Source organism: Vicugna pacos, chromosome 15 (genome assembly GCF_048564905.1).
Source record: "Vicugna pacos chromosome 15, VicPac4, whole genome shotgun sequence".
In the NCBI taxonomy this organism is placed as follows: Eukaryota; Metazoa; Chordata; class Mammalia; order Artiodactyla; family Camelidae; genus Vicugna; species Vicugna pacos.
In genome coordinates, this window is record NC_133001.1 from 16,838,444 (window position 1) to 16,861,980 (window position 23,537).

The window sequence follows — 23,537 nt, forward strand, 5'->3', positions numbered from 1 at the left end:
TACTTACGTTTTGCCCACAGTTTGACTGCTCTTAGGGTGAGTCTGAAAGTTTCTTTATTTGGCACTAAATGCAAAATTTCATCAGTAACTCTACAACCTGAAAAATATAAAGCATTCATTTTTCATTATGCAACAAAGCCCAGTCAATTCAAACATCCTTCTAATTTCAACTCTCAAATGCTAAAAATATCAAGATAAAGTGTGAGGTTTAATTTCTCAGCGTACTTTAAATTTAGCACTTATATATGAGAAATCAATTTGCTTGTAAAGAATTAAAAAGCACGTGGGTAATACAACCCAATATTAAAATGAGATGAGTCTGAATATCTTTTTAGCTTTTTTCCACATTTGGCTTTACTGTTAATCAAATGTCTCCAGGTTATAAAACTTAACTGCCTTAATACAAAGCTTATCCATAAATACTGTGATGTACTGTTCTACTCTGGAAGTACAGCAAAATGTAATGATTAAGTCAAACAAGATACCATAAACCAGTGGTTCTCAAAGTGCAGTCAGTGGACTTCTGGGTATCTGTTAAGTCAAACCTGTTTTTATAATAATATTATGCTTTCTTTGCCTATTTCACTGTTTAACATTTGTATCATGGTGCCAAACCAGTGATGGGTAAAACTGCTGGTATCTTAGCAGTGAATCAAAGCCGTGGCAACAAACTGTACTAGTAGACAATATTTTCACCACAAGTCTGCAGTCAGAAAACAGGAAAGGAACATGTGTGATGTGTGAATGTGTTCAAGACAAGCTGAACTATCTGCTTTTTTCAAAGAACACCAATTTTACTTGAAAGAATGACTGAGAGACAACTATGGTTACCCATAATTGGGTATTCAGCAGACATTTCCTAAAAAGATGAACAAAAGTGAGCTCCTCACTTCTAGGAAAACAAAAGACAAAATTTGTTGGCAGTAATAAAAATTTGAACTCTCAAATAAAAACAAATAGAATTTCAGACGACTAGTATCTGCTACAATGAGCTTGCAGCTTTCCAAGACTTAAAGACTTTTCTGATGAGACTGGTGGTAATATTAATGAATGTGATTAAAAAGTATTTTATGATGAAACGTGTTAACATTTAGAAGAGCCAAATAACTTTGTAAGTATTTTCCAAATGACTGAGGCATGAAAATACAAAATCATGCATGGGTAGAAGATTCAGTCAAAGAATAAGACAAACAGATTTTAATGCAGCAGAGTACAAAAAGTTAACAGGTTTTAGATTTGACGTTCTAATTAACATTTTTAAAAGATCACTATTATTCAGCAAAAAAGGGAACAAACTACTGATATACACTACAAACATGAATAAACCTCACAAACATTACGCCAAGTGAAAGAAGCCAGACACAAAAGACCATGTATTATATGACCCGGTTTATACGAAATGTCCTCAAAAGGCCAATCTATAGAGATGGAAAGTAGATCAGTGGTTGCCTAGGACTGGGGGTTGGAAAGGGGAATGACTGCAAATGGGTATGAGGGATCTTTTGAGAATGCTGAAAATGTTCTAATTTGGATTGTGGTGCACAACTCTGAATATAGTAGACTACTGAATTGTACACCTAAAATGGATGGATTTTATAGTATGTAATTTACCTCAATAAAGCTGTTGAAAGGAAAAAAGAAATTGTCACTGGTTAAATTTTGGTGTAGTGTCAAAGAATACCCACAATTATCTGAAAAGGCTATTGAATATTCCTCCCTTTTTCAAGTACATATCTTTAAAAGGCCAGATTTTCTTCCTATGCTTCAATCAAAACAAAATTTTACAGGAGATTGACTGTAAAAGTAGATATAAGAATCTAGCTGTATTCTATTAAGTCAAATATTAAAGAGAGTTGCAAAAATGCAAAAAAAAGCCATTCTCACATAAAAATGTATTTATATTCACTAATAATGGGTTTATTATTGTTATGTTTAAATGAATAAATACTTTAAAAAGTTCTCAGTTTTTATTTCTAATATGATAAACATTGATAAATATAACTCACAAAAACAGATGATCTTGGGGGGTTCTTAAAAAAATGTTTAGAGTATAAAGGGGTCCTGAGACCGGTAAGTTTGAGAACCACTACTATAAGCATAAATATTTCAAATAAATTTGTGTTTTTCAAAGATGCTTAAATATGATCAAATTTTTGTATAAAGAAAATTACATCATTTTAAACTTAGACTAATCCTTAAAAAGTCTATGAATAGTTCTGCAAAAAGATCTCTATTTGTCTAGTTGTTTTCACGCAGGTATCTGAGATTTCTTTTTAGAAGCTTACCATTTAGGCTGCGAATACACCTTATATCAAGGCTTCTCAGTCGAGAGTCGTCTCTTAGATCTAAATTATCTGATATGGTTTGTATTGCCAGTCTTGCAAAGACTAGATCAATCTTTGGAAAGATGAAAAAAAAGAGAGAAAAATATTACTTTTTCTCCTTCTAGTCCATTTTCCCCTTCCCACCTCAAAAAAATGTAAAAAGTTCTAATTATTAGTCTGGACATTTTACCAAAACTTCCAAAGGCCTATGCAGGCAGTATCACATTGGAAAATCACTGCAAAGTTTTGGAGAATAATTTTTAAATTAAGGGAAAGCATTTTAATTTTAGCATATATGTCAAGCATTAAAAAAAAAATCGAAACCTTATGAGTGAACTTCTAGATAAAAATGGCAGATCCAATACATTTACATTCACTCCCTCTTGAAACCCCACTAAAATACCAGCAAAATTTCATTTTGTTTTTTGTTTAGTTTTATTTTGTTTTTAAAGGCATAACTCACTAGATCAAAGAGGATAGGAGACAACAGAAAAAACTATGAAAGCTGGAAAGCAGATGGACAAGTGGCAACAGACTCAGCAGATCTAAGAAAGCAGAGATAAAAAAATTGTGTATCTAAGAAATAAGGACAGGAGGCTGTAAATAAATTTATAAATAAAAAGGAACATTTACAGAATAAAAAAGTGTTCTGAGAAATTAAAAATATGATGGCAGAAATGAAAAACTAGAGAAAGTTTTTAGAAGATGAGAAAACCCCAAAAAGCAGAACAAAAATATGAAGATGTGGTTCTAAGTGGGAAGGAAGAAATTAAAAAAAAAAAAGAGGCAGTTCTGGGGGTCTAACATACAAATGTTAGGAATTCCAGAAAGAGGAGAGAAAACAAAGGCAGAAAACAATAGAATTCAATACAATTTCCAAGAACTGAGGGACAGGAGTTTTCAAACTGAAAGAACTACTAAGTACCTTAGCATATTGGGTTTAACAGACACATACCAAAACAAAAAGTATATTACTATGAATTTTCCAACTATGAAGACTCGGAAGGAAAAAAAAAAAGTTAACATAAGTGGCCAAAAAGACAAAAAAGGTCAAATACAAAGGAGGAGGAATCAAGCTGGCATCATACTCCTCAATAGAGCACGGAAGCTAGAAGACAATGAAGCAAGGCCTTCAAAATTCTGAGAAACATTATTTCCCACCTAGAACTCTACACTCAGCCAAACTATCAATTTGGTGTGAGAACAGAATAAAGATAGTTTTAAACATGCAAGATCTCAAAAATATGTGCTCTTTTTCAGGGAGCTGGTACATAAGCACCATTAAAGTGACAGTAAGTCAAGAAGGAAGAGAAGCAAAAGGAAATTCCAGGATGAGTGAAGAAAGATGTTAAAATGACAGCTGTGTATCAGTCATGGAGAACAATCTGTGGATTGGAACAAGTGAGAAGAATCAGTGAGATATTTTTTCAAGAGGATAATGACAGAACATCTGAGAACATCTCTAATGGAGATTTAGACAACTAGGAGAGACTTAGTTTGAATTAGTTGTAAGTATAAAAATCATGCAAATAAAACACAGAATAATTAACTTCCAAGAAAACAAAAGCCACACAGCAAAGAATGTTAACTTAGTATACTTTGTGCTCAGTTTTGAACATTATTTTTATAAGACCACAATAATATAAACACTGAATACCACTCCAATCAGAACTACAATATAATTATTTTAGGAGACTACAGGAATGAGAAGGATATGTATAAAAATGTTGGGGATAGGGATGGAGGTTGGTTCATTTTCCATGGTGAGGAAGGACTCACCATTACTAGACTATTTGATTCCTTAATATACGTGTCTATGTAAGTCTGATTTAAAAAAAAAAAAGACAAAAACACAAAGGGAAAAAACCCATATATGTTAAATAGTTCAACTGTAAAGTCAGAAAAATATTTAACACTTACTTCAATTCCATCAAATTCAAATTTTATAACAGGCACAAAGGCATCTTCTACAGCCTACAAAAGAAGAAAACAATTGTAACAAATAAGGTGTAATCCTTTCTCTATCCTTCCCAAATACCAATGTGAATTCTTAAATTTTCTTGGTTTCTCATTCTGAGTAAGCAAGTACTTATACTACATGATTCTGTTATTTAAGATACACAAAATGCCCGTGACAGTAGTTATCAAATTATTATCCTCCTAAAAATATTCAGTAGAAACTGGCAGGCAGAACTGATATCATCTGGGTATTTACTATTCGATGAGGTTACATTGAAAACTGATTATTTACAAAGAGCACTAGTGTTAGAAATTAAAATATAATCAGATCTCATGACTAATCCACAAAAAAACCACAAAAACAAAAAACAACATAGTTTGGATTTAGTAGAAATGTTTCCCTGCATCTTCCTTAATTCCCCAACCGAACAAATTCTTAACCTTCTTCATTCCCAGACACCCAAGTAACACAGATCCTTTGACCCTCACCTTATCCAAGCACTAGAGACTGCATTAAAACCACCTGTTTGTTTAGTCCCCTCAATTCCTCTCTCCTATGAACTATGCCTTGTTCACTACTGTATCTATGGGACTAAGAGGCCAGTATCTGATGAATCACTGGTGCTGAAATCTTACTTGCTGATGAATGACTAGATATACACTTATAGTTATACCAAATGAATCTTATACATAATAGCAGCCACCATTTTAATATGCATCAACCATTTTTCAGATATTATAGTAAACAATTTATGTAAATTAGCTCATCAATCCTCAAAAAAACTTTATAAGAAAGTTAACACCAGATCTCCATTTGATAGCTATGGAAACTGAGACTCAGACAGAATAGGTAACATGACCACAATCGTTGAGCTAATATGTGGTAGACTCTAGATTCAAACCAGGCCTGTGTAACTAAAAAGCCCATGTTCTTAATTGTTGTCCATTAACAAGACAGCAGTTTCTTAAGAAATATGTCAATCATCATAAGCCCTAGCTTTTACAGTTATTTACTGACGAATTAAAAATATTAAATACCAGAAGATACTTACTCTTTTTTTTTTTTATTTTTAAGAAGATACTTACTCTTAAGTTTCTAATGCCATCTTGATGTTTCAATTTTTCAAAAAAAGACTGAAAAAAATCAGATCGCTCCACATGTCTTGGAGCTACACAAAGTGCATCAATGTCAGCTCCTGCAAATCAAAGTATTTCTCATCAAAAAGAGTACATTAAGTATGTTTTTGTATACACAAACATATGTATAGAAGAAAGTGTGTAAGATGAGTACAGGAAATGTTAAACACTGATTAGCTCTTAGTAGTGAGATAATAAGAGTTTACTATTGAAAGTTCTTATCAGTAAAACATAGAAAAGTAGTTACCTTTGGTGTGTACTCCAAGTCTGTAGGAGCCAAAAGTGAAAATTTTTCCACCAACAGTAGCCACAACAGAAGGTGGGAGATTCTAAAATGAAACAAAAATTTAAAAAGGCATTCAATGGTTCAAATTATTTAGCATTACATTTGCGTAAATACTATAACAAAAGTCGGCAAGGATGTGAAAAAAAGGGAACCCTTGTACATTGTTGGTGGGAATGTACATTGGTGCAGCCACTGTAGAAAACAGTATGAAGGTTCTTTAAAAAACTAAAAATAGAACTACCATATCCAGCAATTCCATTTCTGGGTATATATCCAAAGAAAACAAAAATACTAATTTGAAAAGACATATGCATCCTAATGTTCATAGCAGTATTATTAGAATAGCCGAGATATGGAAGCACCTTAAGTGTCCATCAACAGATGACTAGATAAATATGTAGTGTACATGTGTACACGTACACATACACACACACACAGGAATATTATTCAGCTGTAAAAAAGAATTGCCATTTGCAACCACATGGATGGACTTGGATGGTATTATGCTTAGTGAAATCAAAGACAAATATTGTATGATATCACATGTGAAATCTAAAAAGTAAAACTAGTAAATAAAACAAAAAAGAAATAGACTCAGATATAGAGAACAAACTAGTAGCTACTAGTGGGAAGAGGGAAGGGGGGAGGTACATGATAGGAATAAGGGATTAAGAGGTATAAACTACATATAATAAGTAAGCCACAAGGATATATTGTACAGCACAGGGAATATAGTCAATATTTTATAATAACTGTAACTGGGGTATAACCTTTGAAAATTGTGACTTACTATGTTGTACACCTAAAACTTACATAATATTGTAAATGAAGTATACCCCAGTTTAAAAAAAAATTGCCTAAATGCTGATAGATACTACATTTTTCAACTTTGGTGAGCTATTTGTCAGAGCTTTTTTGATTCCAACTTAAGTAATGAAGGTATTCCCAGAGGAAAGATAAAACAAATTTGTGTCCAGTATACATGCACACACTTTTATATTAAGAAAAACATTTTTTATCCCTTAACCCTACTTGTCCCTTCCAACTGCCTGTCTTTGGCTCAATCACTCTTAATCGTCACCAAGCAACTCTTTAACTACCAAAGTAATGCACTTTCAACTCTCTATAGCTATCATACTCTTGACTAATACCATCTCCCCTTTACTTTTTGTGACAGATATACTTAATTTCTTGATTCTAGCTCTGTAATACTTCTCCAAGAAAGTGGGGTCATTCCTGACATGATCTCCTTATAAGAGCTAATCTAACAACTTCAATTAACATTTTTCTGGTTGTACCAGAATTACAATGCTACTTTTTACTTCTCTCTAGCGCCAATTCTAACCACTCATCGGATGTTTTTCGTTCAGATTTTCTGATCCACTTCAATGTCCATGCCTGAAACCTAGCAAAATTCTTCCTATGATGAACCAGGTATCCCTCCTGACTACTCTATTTCTGGTCTTCATTTCCTTATTGCCCATACCTATAAGTCATTATTATTCTTCCTGGCTTACCAATTCTTAGTTCCCTCATATATCACTTCCTCCCCACCCAGCCCCATTCTGGGCTATTTAATAGTATCAGAAACTATCTTCTTGCCCTTAATCTTTATTTTCTTATTCCATTTTTCACAAAATTCACTGGCTCATGTTCTTAAATTATTCTATTACACAAGTCTTCTGTTCAAAACCTGCCAATGCATTCTTCTCTGACTACTGATCCTTGGAGCCTAAGAACTTCCACGCTGTTATGGATCTTTCCTGCCTTGTCTCCTGGTCATCCCTTCTGGAACTCCAACTGCCAGCGTGTTACATAACCTGGTCTCTTTCCCATTGCATTTGCCATTTTCCCTGTCTCAAATACATGTCGTCCTCTGGGTATCTCAATACTGTTTTTCAAAGTTCACTTTAAGTTCCACGTCCCTCATGAAGCCTTCTTTGATTATCTACCCCATTATAACAAGCTCTTTTCCCCACAGTGCACCTCTACTGTTATTATATTTAACCTCTTTACACTATATTTATTGACTTTTTTCCCCCTGTAGGTCCCATCTCTTCAACTATATTTAAATTCCTTGAAAGTGAGAACTATATTTACTATTTCTCTTACCTCCCCAAAATGCCCAGTCCAAGTTCCAAAGAATAGTATCTGCTAATTAACTTCAATAAAAGTATCTGCATAACAGGATATATTTGTTACTTCCTGTTTAATGGATATTTATGTTTCAATAGTAACACAAATAATTTTATAGCTAGAAAAGTTAGTAAAATTACTGATGACTAACATGAATCAAAAGGATAGAGCAGCCACTTTAGTTTTACCTTTATACTTTGAAAAGTATGATTCCTGCATGATTTATGAAAAAGTGATAAACTGAATCACAGTAAAATATCTTCACCACAAACCATAGTATTTAACTAAAATGATCTGATTTGGAGTTCTAGATTATTTAGTTTAAATATTCCAACTATGTGTAGAATATTAAAATGATCTTTGATCTAACTCAAATCCTTCAGATATTTTCCAAACTAAAATATATATAAATGAAAGGGAATTGTAAATGATATAGAAAATAACCAATCACCTTACCTATGGAAAGGAAGACTTTAAAACCAGTTAAAAAATTTAAAAATAAGTAGGTATTTCATTTTCTTTGCTTAAAAAAAAGGCCAAATAGTAGTAAAGTCTCAAAATTTTTAACAATGGTTTTATGCCTAAAAATTAAAGCTACTGGTTTTTGCAAATTAAAGCAGTGATGTGAATAAAATGAGGGAAAAGCAATTTCTTTTTTTTTTTTTTTTTAAGCCTACAGCAACCAGTATTCCCAGCAGTCTCCTATCCAAGTACTAACCAGGCCCGACTCTGCTTAGCTTCCGAGATCAGATGAGATTGGGGGCGTTAAGGGTGGCATGGCCGTAGACAGGAAAAAGCAATTTAAAAATAATTAAAAACAAAAAAAGTTTGACCTTGGAACAGATTCTACTGGATTTTTCTTTTAGGTGTAAAGAAACCGCACAGTAAAATTAGGTGCATCTCTCAATAAAGTCATCTAGCCTCTCTTGTGAATACTAACACTTAATGTCTCTTGACGCATCTCAGAATGTACAACCACAACAGCTGACATAAAGATCACACAAGAAATCATAAAGCTTGTTACTCTGATTTTAAAATAATTCTAGCAAGTTGAGTATCTGGTTTGCATACCCATAGTAATTATGGGCTGATAATAGAGAGAGATAACAGGTTCCCCAACACTTATTTAATGCCTCAGCTCTGTCCTGAGGTTGTGCAGGTGAGTTAAGCCAGGTCTTTTTCACCTGCTCAGAATTCCTAACTGAAAACCTCAACTACTGATAAACCTGCTGTGAGCTCAGAAACAAGCCAGATAGCCGTTTGGCAGCAAAAGTAAATAGCCTAAAGACCATTATTTAAACTCAATGACTGTAGACTCAGCAATCTCTCATAACCTTATTCAGAGCCCACTGTTCAAAAGAACCAATTTTATACATGTATCATAGGTACAGAAAGAAGTGATAAAAGTTGTAAAAGAAAGAATGCTAACAGGTGTTTATCTGATTTCTAAATCCATGCAGATTAATGGCTAGAAAAGGATTTTACAGAGACACACTACTGCTGTTAGACATTAACTTTCAGCTGATTGTTGTTAAGGAAGAGATGGGAAAACTGAAAAAAACAAACAAAAAATTTTAAATATAACAGAGTGGGCCACTCAGTGAAGGGGCAAATAGTATTACCCAGTTGAACATGCCCTACCTCATTTTACTACAGCCAGTAAAATAATATTCATAGTCATGACTCCCAAACAAAAATTCGATTATGTTCAAAATACTCTAAGGAAGCAAGAAAATGTAATCAATTTCAGAAGAAAAACAGTTAAGCTACCAGAAGGGGGGGAAGTTGCATAATTACAAATTAGGGTTTGTCAACTCCTGTATCTCAAGGGCCAGGCAGGTATACAAATGAGGGAAGTGTACACATAAGAAATACAGAAACTGATTGATAAATGACAGATGCTGTGTCAGAGAGAGCAGCGTGCAGTGGGGACCATGAAGCACTGGAGGGGAAGAGCCAATTCCATTCAGGCTTCTTCTTGCCTTGCACAAAGGCAGGCCCAGTGCTGCCAGACCTGGTATTTCACAAGAAGTCTGAAATCTGGCTTTTAAAGTAAAATCAGTATTTAAATTTTGGTGTACCACATGCGAGTCAAGTGAGATATTTATGTGGAACTGTAGCTAAACAGTGCTACCTCTGGGGTAAATGCTCATTCATTTAGAACTCAACTGTCTAGACCAATTCATTTCCAAGTACACAAAGGAGCCATGTTTTAATGTATCTCAGATTATTCTCAACTCCTACACCTTACTGTAAGACTAATGACCAAGACATAATGAAACTATGAATTCAATTTAGAGTCTTACCTTACTCTCACTGACCTCAGAAATCCATTCTTTTACTAAATTGTTCAGTTTACCAAGAACAACCAGCCTATAATAAAAAAAAAGTTTTAGATTAAAACAAAAAAAGCCTACCAAAACCAAACAGTATTTTAAAAAGTAATTAAACATACAGGCAGTACCTCTGTGTTGGTGCTAGAGTAAAAGCATATTATATATGTGCTAATGCTATCAAATCTGTTGATACATGGCACATCTCTTTGGAATTATTAGGTTCCTAAGAGTTCCAAAGAGACGATAAATGTGATGATAATATTTTGGTCTTTGAGCTATTTTCAAAAATCAAAAAGCCTAATAAAAAAATCAAAATTACCTTCAATAAGGCTGCAGAGACCAAATGAACTGTCAACTTTCTTGGCCTTACTATGGAATAACAATTCAGTGTGGTAATAATAGAGGTTAGCATTCTCTCATTGACAGTTAAGTTTTCGGATAATAAACATGGACAAATAATTTACTGGCTAATTATTATAAAATTCACTTACAAAAAGCAACTCGATATTAAAACAAACTTGCAATCAATGGCAATATCCAAATTCAGATTTAAGAAAAAAAGGAAAGAAGGGTTCAGGTATCTTAAAGATAACATACGAAAAATTGAATGCCTGACCTGTCCAAACTTGCTTCTCCCTCAGCCTTCCCCAGGTAATGGAATTCCACCCTTTGAGATGCTGAGACCAAAAATCTTGGCATCATCCTTGACCCTTCTCACTTCTCCTCTCACATTCCACAGTCATTAAACAACACTACCTTTAAAATATATCAAGAATTCTATCACTTATTACCTCCACTGCCACCCTCCTATTTCTGGCCACCATCATTTCTTCCTTGGGTTATTATAATAGCCTCCTAAATGGTTTCTCTGCCTTTGCCTTTCACCTCTTTTCAGACTATTCTCAACAAAGCAGACAGAGTGACTGCGTTAAACATGAGTAAATCATGTCAATCTTCTGCTCAAAACATTACCAGCTTCCCATCTCACTCAGAGTAAAAGCCAAAACCTTTATAATGGCTTTCAAGGTCCTAAGCAACCTTTCCCTCCAAGCTCCTTCTGATCTCATATTCTTTAAGCCCACATTCCCCTTCTTATCCACTCTGCTTCACATACGGAGGCTACCTTGTTGTGCATTTCTTAAATAAACGTCACTCCCACCTCAAGCCTTCTGCTTAGAATGCTCTTCCCTCAAACCCACAGAGCTCCTCCCTCACCTTCAAGATGTCCCTCAAATGTCAATGAGGCCTTCCCTGACAACCTCCACTCCCAACTTCATTTTTCTCAGTAGCACTCATTATGTGTAACACTATTTATTTTACTTATTTGGCTAATTGTTAGTCTCCTGCTCTAACCTCCAACTAAAATATAAGCTCCAGGAGGGCGAAGTTTTCTCTCTGTCATTTTTGTATCCCTAGGCAGGGACATCGTTGGTACTTATATATGTTTATAGAATTAATGATTAAATAATGTACTATAAAATATTTTGCATTTTTAAATGACATACCTATGGTTCAATTCTTCCTCATCTTCAAATACTCCAAATGGTTTCATGGCATCAATTAATTTCTGTGTGTATATATGATCAATTTCTTTAGGACATGCCAAGCTAATTGGAGAAGTGATTCCATAATGCTTTTGTTGACGCTGGCTGTCCAGCATGGTGTTTCTGTTCAAGAAAAATGAAATAGCATAAAAAATTTAAAGCATATACTGATACATCAAATCTCTCAATCCACTCATTAATTTAGCTACCTTAAAAGTTTACTCTGTGCTAATAGTTGGGGCCCCCACTGTTTTTTAACAGGAAAAAGGATATTTTGTGCTTGTGTTGATGAAGGGCTATTCATACTGCCTCAAGCTTTCATGGTTAGGATGTCTTTTCAAGCCAAAAGCTGCCTGTGTTGGCATCAGGACAACTGTGCCAACACCACTCAGCTAAAATGCAAAGAGCTTGAATGGGAGCTGGTCCAGGGCCACCTCCACTACACCCTGCAGACTTAAGTTAAGTACTTTCTACATACAATCTCTGAAAAGCAGCTAGCCACTTGAAAGAAAGCTCTAAGTAAAAATAACGGGTTTTCCCCCCAACTCAGGAAAGAAACAGAAACATCCCATTAGAAGGTCCTTGTGAAATACTCCAGATTTAAAAAAGAAATCACAATTAGATTTGTCCCTAAGAAACCTACATTAACATCCCTTACTTGAATCAGAGTTTACAATTCTAATACTTTGTGACTCTAGTTATTTGTTTTCTTCACTTAAGACTGACACCAACTATGATCTTGGGTCCCACTTTCTTATCTCTATGCTGAAAAAGCTGGCTCTCAAGGTCCTTACTAGCAGTTCCAAATTCATGGTTTTGAACCTCCCTCATCTAGATAGGAAAACAAAAGCAAGCAATAGAATCCCACATTCCCTTCAATTAATCAATTTCACTTATCGGTAAACACCCTACAGAAATTCTTGTATGGTGTACAAAGAGACATGGTACAAGAATGTTCACTGCCACACTGTAACATTAAAAACTTAGAGATAATCTAAAACTATTAGTTAACAGGAAAAGGACTAAATCAGGGTGTATCCCTGCAGTGGAATACAATACAGTTGTTAATATGAATTAGAGCTGAAAATATTATCATGGACAAATCTCAAAGGCACTATGTTACACTAGAGTTGCTCAATGACAAGTGTGATACTAGTTACATAAAGCTTAAAGACAAGTAAAACAATGTCAGTTATTATGGACACATACATATGTAGTAATAGCATTAAAAAAAACCCACACAGAAATAAACATCAAATTCACAACTATGGTGAACTCTGGGGAGGGAGGTGAATGGGACCAGAGAAGCAGGTAGGAAGATCCTTCAGATGTATTGGGTATGCTTCGTTTCTTTTAAATAAAGATATGTATGTACACAACACATACACACGGAACGTTATGCTTTGGGAGAGAAGGATGATGGGTACACAAATGATGCTTATGTTATTCTCTGCATTTTTCTGTATGTTTAAATTATTTCTTAATAAACCAAAATGTCAGAAGCTACCACACAATCTTGCCAAGCACGGACACCGTTTCTGACTTATCCAAGTGTGAGCAGGAGGTATAGACAGGCAGACTGTGGATAGGTGGGGAGGCCGGGAGGGGTGAAAAGACCAGTCTTTACTGAAGAGAAACCCGTGGGCTGGGATAGGTCATTCACTCCTGAAGACCTGGAGACAGCTGGTCAGGAAGGGAGGAAGGGGAGGTAGGGGGATGGTATTTACGCCAATGCAGACAGGAGCAGAAACCGGCTCAGAGTGTGCTGGGGGCAGGAGAGTGACCGACAATTTCTCCCCACGGTCACACGCGCCTCTCTCCCACCGCAACCTCGTCTGGGGGCGTCCTCGTAAGTGGGACAGCCGCGGGAAGAAGAGACTCCTGGAGTCCGCGAGTCTGTGCACGGGTGGCCAGGTGAGCAGCCAGTTGTAGGGGAGGTGCCCTTGCGGACCGGCCGGGAGCGGGAAAGAAGACTACCCGGGAGAGCTCTGGGCAGAGTGCAAGGGGCAGGGAACCGAAACAGGGTCCCGGGCCGACCACCCCAGCCCACAAGGTTTCGCTTCGCCCCCAACCGCCGCCCCCCACCACTTACGCAGACATCTCTTTCATCGCTTCCTGCGTCTCCCTCAGCGGCGAGTGTATTTCGCTCTGGAGTCCTGTTCTTGCTCTTCCCTTCCCCTCCTATCCAATTTCCTCCGCTCGCTTGTAGCTCGCTTGCTCGCTCACTTCCTCACTTCCTACGACCGAGGCATACAACCGAGTAGTGAAAACACCACAAAACCGGCTCTATTTATGACAATACAGCGCGGCCGACGCCAATATGGCGCCGCTTCCCAGCCTGCCCTTCGCCCGCCGCGGCCCCGCCTCTGGAGGCCTGGACCCGCCCTCGGCCACGCCCCCTCCCCTTCGGGTCCCGGGAGGCTCCGGTGGCTCCGCCCACAGGGGCGCTCGAACGAGTTCGGGTTGCAAACGCAGGTCCGAAGGAGCGTTTGGTCCCCTCTTAAGCCGGTGGGGCTGTCATTCCAAGTTTACCGCTTGGAAGATGATTTGAAACACGTTTTTTGTCTTATGGGAGACTATATCATATATATATATTTTTTAAATACATATATATTTTAAAAACCTCACAACTTTGCCTAGCAAATATTATTTTAACTCTTCCATTATACCACTTTAATTTAATCTTAGCTGTGTGTAATCTAATCAGGCCTGAGGTCACACCCTGGAACGTGTGACTTTAATTACCCCGGAGAAAAGCAAGCTTGTAAATTGGAGGCTAACTGTTGACTTCATCTAACTATAACTGTACCTCGCCCTGATTCAGGACATTGTAGCAGTTAAGGGAGAGAGGTTGAAAGGAAGGCTAGCAGTTTTCAAGAAGAGGATAAACACAAGGCTGAATCAAAACTGCAGTTTCAAATGATGGAGATCATGTTCGATGTCAGTATTAGGAGGAAAACAAAAATGATGACAAATTTAAAAATGTTAAAGGGTAAAAATAATTTAAAACGCTAATTCATTACAAGGAAAAGAATGTCAAGAAGCTGCTTTTTCTTGGAATGTGACTCAGCATCACAGTAGAGATTATAGAATCATTCATTCAAAAATATTTACTGAAAACCTAATCTGTGCCAAGCACTGTGTATGGCTCCAGTAATTTAATCGTGCATAAATCTAGATGTATTCTTTAATCTTGTAAAGATTGGAGTTTGGTGAGGAAACACTCAAATATATTTTGATATTTGGTAACAGTCAAGTGATATTCCTTTGTTGCAGAACTAAATCACCTACTATGTATCAGGCACAAGAGATACTTAATTCCTGCTCTCAAGAGTTCAAAGTCTAGTGAAGGAGAAAAAACGTACACAGAGATCATTAAAATACAGTATGGTGTGTGATAATATGGGGTCAGGGGTTTTAGGGAGGCCTAAAGTGGGCCACCTAAACTTGGGGGTGGGATTGCTCAATAGGGCTTCATAGAGTAGGGCATGTGCTTAAATTAGCAAGATTTGGGAGTAGGGATTGGGTGCAGGTGGTAGGGAGAAGGCAAAGCCTACCCCAGGTAGGATACAGTAACAGCATGGGCTTCAGTGCGAGGGAGGCTCAAATTTGAATTCTAGTATTGCCACTTACTAATTTTGTGACCTGAGGGCAATTAACCTTAAAAAGGCCTTTCCTCATCTATAAAATGAAGTTAATAGGATTGTAAGAGAATTAGATGAGAAGAGTATGTATAGCCAATACACATCTCAGTCTGAAAGGTCAGACATGCAGAAAATACCACTTTATTTTCTAAAACAACTTTTCTCTCTGAGCCCCTCATTATTCTGAGCTGGCAGACAAAGACAATCTTGGTCACCCTGGGTCTCCCCCTTCCCACTTCTTGAGACCAATCAGTGGAGTTAGGGCAGATTGTGTACATCTGGTACTGGCCCCTGGTAACGCACCTTCCTGTCTTCTTGGCACCTGGGCCTGGAGGGTCCCTGCTGCCTTCAGGTCTTGTCTAGTGCTCATTGTAAAGGCTTGTAGTCTTAGCCCAGAGCCATCCTAGAGCTACTTCTTCCCACTGCACCTCATCTCCCGAAGAGTTTAGGGAAACTTGGCAGTCTGGGAGATAGTCTCCTTTCCTCAGTGTTTCTAACCAAGGCGTTTGTTGCTAGCCACATACAATTCTCTTTAGGGCCCAGCCTTGCTTCAAACACAAACACACCAGAAAGATTTGCCGGCTGATTCTGTTATCTGCCAAGGGCAGAGCCCTTAGTTTAGGGCCAGGCACATAAGAATCAATAAAGTGAACTCTTATTTACATTGATTACTGCAACTCTTCTCTCTTAATTTTTCTCTTTACGTATTTAATTTTGAAATATTTCTTGTCCTTTCCTTTCTTTTTCCTTTTATTTTCACCTGTATAGAATGCTTTGTTTGCTCTTACCTGCTATAGTAATTTGGAACAAAAATGAACTCTGCTTTTAATTTTACTAGTTCAATGAAATCGTAAAGTGTTTCAAAGACAGCTTTAAACCTTTATCTAACTATCAAAGCCAATATCAGAACAATACTTTCAATTTTCTTTTACATTATTTGTAGTTTGCCTCAATTTTTGTTGTTTTTCTTCTTGTTTCCCTGTCTTTGTTAATCTACCTGGGATTGAATACCAGTCCTCAACCCCCATTTCAATAAGGACACTTTCTTTCAAAGAAGAAATGTTTTCCTCTTTGGGGGTCTACACTGTAGCTGTAATTTTCCAATTACAAATGTAACCCAAAAAAGGAAGCCTGTCCCTCTCTTCCATTCCTAACTCCAGCTTTATTCCCCAGGAAACCATTATTAAAAGCTGGGTACCTATCCTTCAGAATGTTTTCAATATATCCCAAACTACATATAAACATGTACCAGAGGTTTTGGTTTTGTTGTTTTTAATTTAAAAAAAAAAGGATTGTACTGTATGTGTTGTTCTGTTTCTTGGTTTTGTTGTTGCTGTTGTTTTTAACCTAAAAAATCATGAGCATCTTTCTATGTCAGTAAATCTTATGGACTGAATTGTGTCCCCAAAATTTCATACATTGAAGTTCTAGGTCCTAGCACCTAAGAATGTGACTGTATTTGGAGATAGGCTTTTAAAGAGATAATTAAGTTTAAATAAGGTCATTAGTGTGGCCCCTACTTCAGTATGACTGGTGTCCTTGTAAGAAGAGGAAATTTGGACACAGATGGTACAGAGGGAAGACCATGTGAAGGCACAGGAGAAGATGGCCTTTTTCAAGCCAAGGAGAGAGGGCTCAGAAGAAACCAACCCTGCCGACACCCTGTCTCAGATTTCTTGCCTCCAGAACTGTGAGAAAATAAAGCCCTGTTGTTTGAGCCTTCCACCCCGTCTGTTTCTTAAGGCAGCCCTAGCAAACTAATACAGTACATATGTATCTACTTTGTTTTTTTAACAGTAATATGGTATTATTTTATCATAAATAGTATGTAATATTTGTCAAAATATAATTAACCATTTCCCTATTGTCTCAAATTTGTTTATATTATGAATAATGCTATAGTAAACATCCTTATACATATACCCTCCCTACTTGTGTCACCAGTTATTAATACTTTCTTAATGATGGGATTACTATGTCCAAGGGTATGTATACTTAAAAGTGAAATTTATATATTCCACATCATCCCCTAAGAAGGTTATACTAATTTACATCCCAACCAACCATATGTACAGGATATCTGTTTCCTTGAACTCTCACAAATGCTAGATATTAAAAATGTTTTTTATACTTATTATGAAAATTATAAATGTGCAGAGAAGTAGAGAGGATGGTGTAATAAACACCATATACCTATCACCTAGATTTAATAATTATCTTAGCATTTTGTCATATGTTTCACTTTTTTTAAATTGAAGTCTTTTAAAGTAAATATAGATATGGTGACATTTCACTCCTAAATATTTTTCCTCCAGTTTTGTTGAGATATAGTTGACTAACAGCACCGTAAATTTAAGGTGTACAGCATAATGATTTGATTTACATACATCATAAAGTGATTATCACAATAAATTTAGTGAACATCCACCATCTCATACAGATACAAACTTAGAAAAAAATTTTTTTTTCTTGTGATGAGAACTCTTAGGATTTACTCTTAACTTTCATATATAACTTACAGCAATGTTAATTATATTTCTTAAGTTGTACATTACATCCCTAGTACTTACTTACCTTACAACTGAAAGTTTGCACATTTTGACTGCCTGTGTCCAACTCCCCCTACCCCTACCTCACTCCTGAATATTTTGATATGCAAATTTAAATAAGAACACTTCCCTATAGAACTACAATAACATCAACACACCCAAGTTTTCCACTTGTCCCCAAAATGACTTTTTGCGGCGAGTTTATTCATATTAGAATCCAACCAAGAACCATGATTGCATTTGGTTGTTGGGTCTCTAGAACAGATACTCCTTTTCCTGTTCCTCCTTATCTCCCTCTCACATCCTCCAACTTTTTTATTTTTCCTATGACACTGACTTGGAAAGACCAGGATAGTTGTCCTCTAGAACGTCCCAACTTCTGGATTTTTCTGACTGTTATTTAGCAATAATCCCCATATTTTCTATTATTGGAAGTTGGATCCAAAGGCTTAATTAGATTCAGGCTAAACATTGCATCATATAATGATGTAACCCAGGAATCACAGAACTAAAGCTCTGGTTATTTCATTATTGGTGATATTAAGATTGACTGCTGGGTTTATGTGGTGACAATCATCTTGGAACTAGCTCGTGATCTATGAGGTGATAACTTTCGCACTAGGTGAATAATTAGCTCTCTATCTCTATCTCTAATGCTTTCAGCATTTGCTGATAATTTGTGTCTTAATTACGTCCTTAGAGATTGCAAGTTGTGATTTTCCAATTCTGTCTACATTTACAGGTGGCATTTTCCTGCAAAGAAAGGCTCTTCCTCATCGACTAGGACTATTACGTTACTCTGTGATTCAATTCCTATTGCAAAGAAGAAATACTCCTGTCCCTCTCAGAGTAAGAATCTGGTGTGATGGTCATCTGTGAAGAGGCTTTCATTTGCTTGCTTGCTTGTTTTACTCCTTTTACTTTTTTTTTTTTTTTGCTTATCATATGGACTCATGGTTTTTTATATAGTCAGTGTTTTTCAATCAATTACACTCATTGTTCTTTTGATACTAAAATTGTCTTCACTTTGGCCAGTAGTTTCCTCTGTCAAGCTGGTTCCTTTTATATCAATATGATAGGTTGGAAAGTGGTATTTCTTTGTGGTTTTAACTTGTGTATCTCTGATTAGTGGTGATAGTGATCATCTTTCATATTTTACCAGGCATTTGTATTTTTTATTCTGAGGCTTGCCTATTCATATTTTGTGTCCATTTTCCTTTTGATATAAGTGTATTTATACCAATTATCAAGTCTCATCCCTACAAATGAAATGTTTCCAGTGCTTATTGCCAGTCTCTTCCAGCTGCAACTTCCCCATGCTTGAATTCTTTCTTTTGATCATCTCTTGCTCTCGAATGTGTCTTAAAATAGCTTATTCATAAAGGGGGTACATTTTCTTAGTTCTGGCATATTTGAAAATGCCCTCTATTAAATCATAACATTTCCTTGAAAGCCTGGTGGGTGTTGCTTTATTGTTACCTGATGAATCTTGGACACTTGTAAAATTCTTATTTTTGAAGCTTAAAAATTCTCCCCAAATAGGCCTTTGTATGACAGTCATTTCTTAAAATATGTCTGAAACAGAATAAACATTCAAAATTTTTTCGAGTCTTTTCTAAAGATTAGGTAAAATTTATTTCTACTTTAAAATTTATTATTCCTTCTGTTCATCAATCAGCTCTTTATTATTATTATTTTTTAGTTCATTCAAGTAAAGAGAATTTCACTTTGGGAGAGTTTTTAAATGTTAGTACAAGTAATTCAGGAAAAAAATCATCTTCAAAAAATTAATAGTTTAGCTTTTTAAGATCTCCAGGGCTGTACACTTGACTACAGGACAAATAGGGATTGTGTCTGTCTTGTTCGCCAACTCATCTTCTGAACTTAGCATGGGTGTTCAATACAGAGTTGCTGAGTTAATTTATTTCAAATGTTATTCTCTCTTGTATCTTTCTTCATTTCATCATATCTTTTTGCCCCAGTTGATGGGCTATCTACATTTTGCCTCCTCCCTCTAACTTAATACTTTGATGTGTCTGAATGTAATACAAGTGCTCCATTGAAACGTTTTCATCTCTGAACAAACTTCCATTAACTCGAAGAATTTCCTTTACCCATCAGATTGTTGCATTATGCACACTGGCCGTTAGCAGGTTATGGCTAACACTTTTTAAAGAATGAATATAAGAGTATGGTGTCTCAAGTAGGTACATCCAAAAATGACCTTGTTAGCTAGTGCTGGGGTTGCCCACGTATCATGTCAGGTGGGACTAGGGTCTCCCCTTCTGCCAGCAGGATGGGCTTTGCCCAAGGTTAGCTTCCCAGGATAGCTTTCTACCCCTAGCAAAAGGGGCTGTAACTTCCTAAGGGCGCCTGAGATTCCTGAATAATGGGCAGCTGGCACTTAAACTCAGTCACTCTAGTCTCTATATCCACATTCTGACAAGGCTGCTGTCTCACAATTTTACTCTCTAAAGTATCATCTCAGGGCACATGTCTCTCTACTGGAATAGACACAGCACCCAACCATCACATCCCTCTCTCTAGGAGAATGGGAAGATCTTTGACCACAACATCTTCTCTTGCTGACCTTTGGCTTGTAATTTTCCCCACTAAAGAATGTTCCTTAATTCAAGCTGAATGGCCATGTGCAATTCATCCCAAGTCGTTGCATGATAGGTGGCAACCATGAAGGGGCTCCCTCCCTACTTTGAACAACAAAAATAAAATAAAATATATGGTTGAATTTGTTCTCAGTGAATTCATGTCCAGTCTTGCTCAGTTGATTTTGAACAAATAGGAGTTGGATGCTGTCAGAAATGGATATGGGTTCTGATTGTGCCTCTCCCTTCGTAACTCATACGTTAGAACTGTAACCCTCATTGTGACGGTATCTGGAGATGGACCCTCAGGAGGTAACTAGATCTTGAGATGGCTTCCTCATGATGGGATTAGTGCCCTTATAAGAATAAAGGCAAAAGCTTACTTCTCTCTTTGCTCTCTGTTATGTGAAGATACAATGAGAACATTGCCATCTGCAAACTAGTAAGAGGGCAGACACCAAATCTGCTGGCACCTTGGACCTCCTAGCCTCCAGGACTGTGAGAAATAAACTTCTGTGTTTTAAGACACCCTGTCTATGGTATCTTGTTACAGCAGCCTGAACAGACTAAGACAGGTCTCTAGCCAAATTTTTAATAGTAGGACATCAGATCCGGATGAAATAAAGAGGAAAAAAGTTGCCAGCAATGACATTTCAGAAATGTAGTCATATTTTGTTATTGAATTGTAGGGGAGGAAAGAGCAGAATGAGGGGGACAGTCATAGTGAAGCCACATTTCTATCAACGTATGTAGTGTCTCTGGGAAAAGGACCTTATTCTTTAAGGTTTTAAGTTTGGATGTCTAGTTTGTGCCTCACTGGGGCTTCAGCCCCAAGGACGTCGAAGAGGGAGGGCCACTTGAGTGTTACAATTCCTAACAGGCCTCTCAAATGGCTTTTCTTCAGTTTTCTTTGACAGCGTGGTCTCTACCACTCCACGTCAGGGATGTCAGAGGGCACAGCCTAGCATCTGCTCACATCCATAATTTGTTGTCTCCTCGAAGAAGGATCGCTTACTGTGCTTTGGTTTTATTTTGCTACCCAGTTCATTCAGCATTGAATTTTTGTGCAAGTCTTCAGTGTTTCTACTGTGAAATGTCTATTGCTGATGTAGGTATTTTGTTTGTACAATTCATTGCTTTTTTTAAAAAAATAAGAATTTAGTGCAAAGGAGGGGCAAGGCAAGCACCTATTCATTTTTCTTTCTCTAGAATAACATGTGAAGTCCTGGACATGCTTTAAGCAATTCAAGAGCCCATTGATAAGATGTGTTAGCCCCTGAGAGCAACTCCAGTTCCATGTATCTGGATTTTCATGGTTTATGTTTGTGGGGTGAGGCCCCCTGTGCCTCTGAGTATTTTCTTGCATTAAAATCCTGCTAGATTCATTGAAAGAGCCCTTTGCTCTGCGCGCTTAGATGCGTCAAACCAAGCAAGATAGCAGTCAACAGCCTTCCTGGGAGGCATCTTAACTGCCTGAAGCTAGGGATCTCAGCAACCCTTCCCAACTGTTTCTTCTCTACACACTCAGAAGGGCAGAAGAAGTGTGCCAATTTAAAACCTTTTCCTCAGAGCTCAAGGGATTAGCATGTAGACTCAGTGGACAGGGCAGGTAGGTTCCCTGCTTCTGTCCAAATTGAAGCCAAGATTAATTATGGTATTCACCTGTCCCTGAAACAGGCCGGGTAATGGATCCTGCTGTGCACTCCCTGAAGCAGCACTAATCCCACACGATTATCCGGTTCTCCGTGGACTCACTGGCTTTGATCAACTCATTCCTTCTCAGCAGGCCAACATGGTAGCCACAGGACACAAGTGCTTAGTTTACAATCATGTTAATTTTGCTTTTTGTTTGTCTTTAGCAGTTGGAGATTAATGAGTAAAAGGGTGTTTAAATTTTCAACCAGTCTTCTTCTAATCACTTGGCCACACTGTTGCTGACAGTTTTATTACTTTGATTTCCTCAATCAATCAGGTGTACAGTTTCCTTGTCCAATACCAGTTAGGGTGCAGGAAAAGACAGTCCTCCCAGGAATTGCTGCTGCCGCTCTGGATTCCATGGAAGGCGATTGTGAAAATAGCACCTTTCTAGTGACTTTTCATAGGATTTCGTTGCTGAATGCATCCCTGGCATTCTGAACAAACACAAACATGTTGCAAAGGATGTTCTTATGCTCCTTTTTTATAACTAGGGAATCAAATTAGCCTTTAGCTGTTGGGATGGTGAAAATTAATTCAGAATTTGGAGTAAATTCTTTATAAGAGGAGGTTGTTCTACTCCAGCTCCTAATTCTGTCTTCTGAACCAGGGAAAACAAACTCCATTGCATTGCAGGTTTTCTTCAATGTCTGTTTCCTGGCTTGTGTATAAACAAGCAGGGCCTTAATGATTCTCTTGAAGAATTTTCGTATCAAAGAAATCTCCCTTGGGTCTAATACACTGTAATGGAGATTTTGTACGCATAATGCCACTGAGTATGCATTGTTTTTGGAGGTAAGGAACAAGGATAGCTTTGCTTTAACATAGCAATGATTTTTCTAAAGTGCAAACATGATCATGATACTTCTCGGCTTAACATCCTTTAATGTTCCCTATGTCCTCTGGGTCAGGCTCTGACAAGTTTATAGATGCATATCTCCACGGTGAGTTCTCTCTTCCTGTATCGTGCTACCAGCTCCTAACACAGTCCTGGTCGGGAAGAGGCCCTCACTGGGGAGATGCTTGAGGCACCGAGGAAAGAATTTCATCTTGGCACATTGAAATGAAATGCATTCAGGGGTCTGTCTAGTTGTCCCAAAGGCATAATGGCATTTCTCAGGACATCTAGCCTGGGTGATATGTGATACCCATTTCTTCAGCCCCCTGGGGCTCTTCCTCACCCTCCAAAACTCTAGGGAAGATACCTGAGAGATGGGCCTTAAGAGCAAGCTTGTGGCTGTGGAGGAAGGACAATGAAGTGAAGATGGGCACTATGCTGCAGGGGGCAGAGATTAAAAGGAGGTGTGGGACCTGATGGAGACAG

General features: G+C 37.2%; 1 protein-coding gene and 1 pseudogene across 2 annotated transcripts in view; both read right to left on the bottom strand.

Moving 5' to 3' along the window:
- Positions 1-14,064, bottom strand: part of PAPOLG (poly(A) polymerase gamma) — a 32,976-nt gene extending 18,912 nt beyond the window's left edge. For both annotated transcript variants that reach the window (XM_006201480.3, XM_031675644.2), the window contains exons 1-8: positions 13,815-14,064; positions 11,684-11,845; positions 10,149-10,215; positions 5,668-5,749; positions 5,370-5,479; positions 4,245-4,298; positions 2,286-2,397; positions 8-97 (exon numbers count right to left, since the gene is read on the bottom strand). In XM_006201480.3, coding sequence (XP_006201542.2) covers positions 8-97; positions 2,286-2,397; positions 4,245-4,298; positions 5,370-5,479; positions 5,668-5,749; positions 10,149-10,215; positions 11,684-11,845; positions 13,815-13,831 — 694 coding nt within the window. In that variant the 5' untranslated portion in view covers positions 13,832-14,064. The remainder of the gene's footprint in view (positions 1-7; positions 98-2,285; positions 2,398-4,244; positions 4,299-5,369; positions 5,480-5,667; positions 5,750-10,148; positions 10,216-11,683; positions 11,846-13,814) is intronic.
- LOC116279439 (5S ribosomal RNA) lies at positions 8,513-8,630 on the bottom strand (annotated as a pseudogene).
- Positions 14,065-23,537: the final 9,473 nt, after the last annotated feature.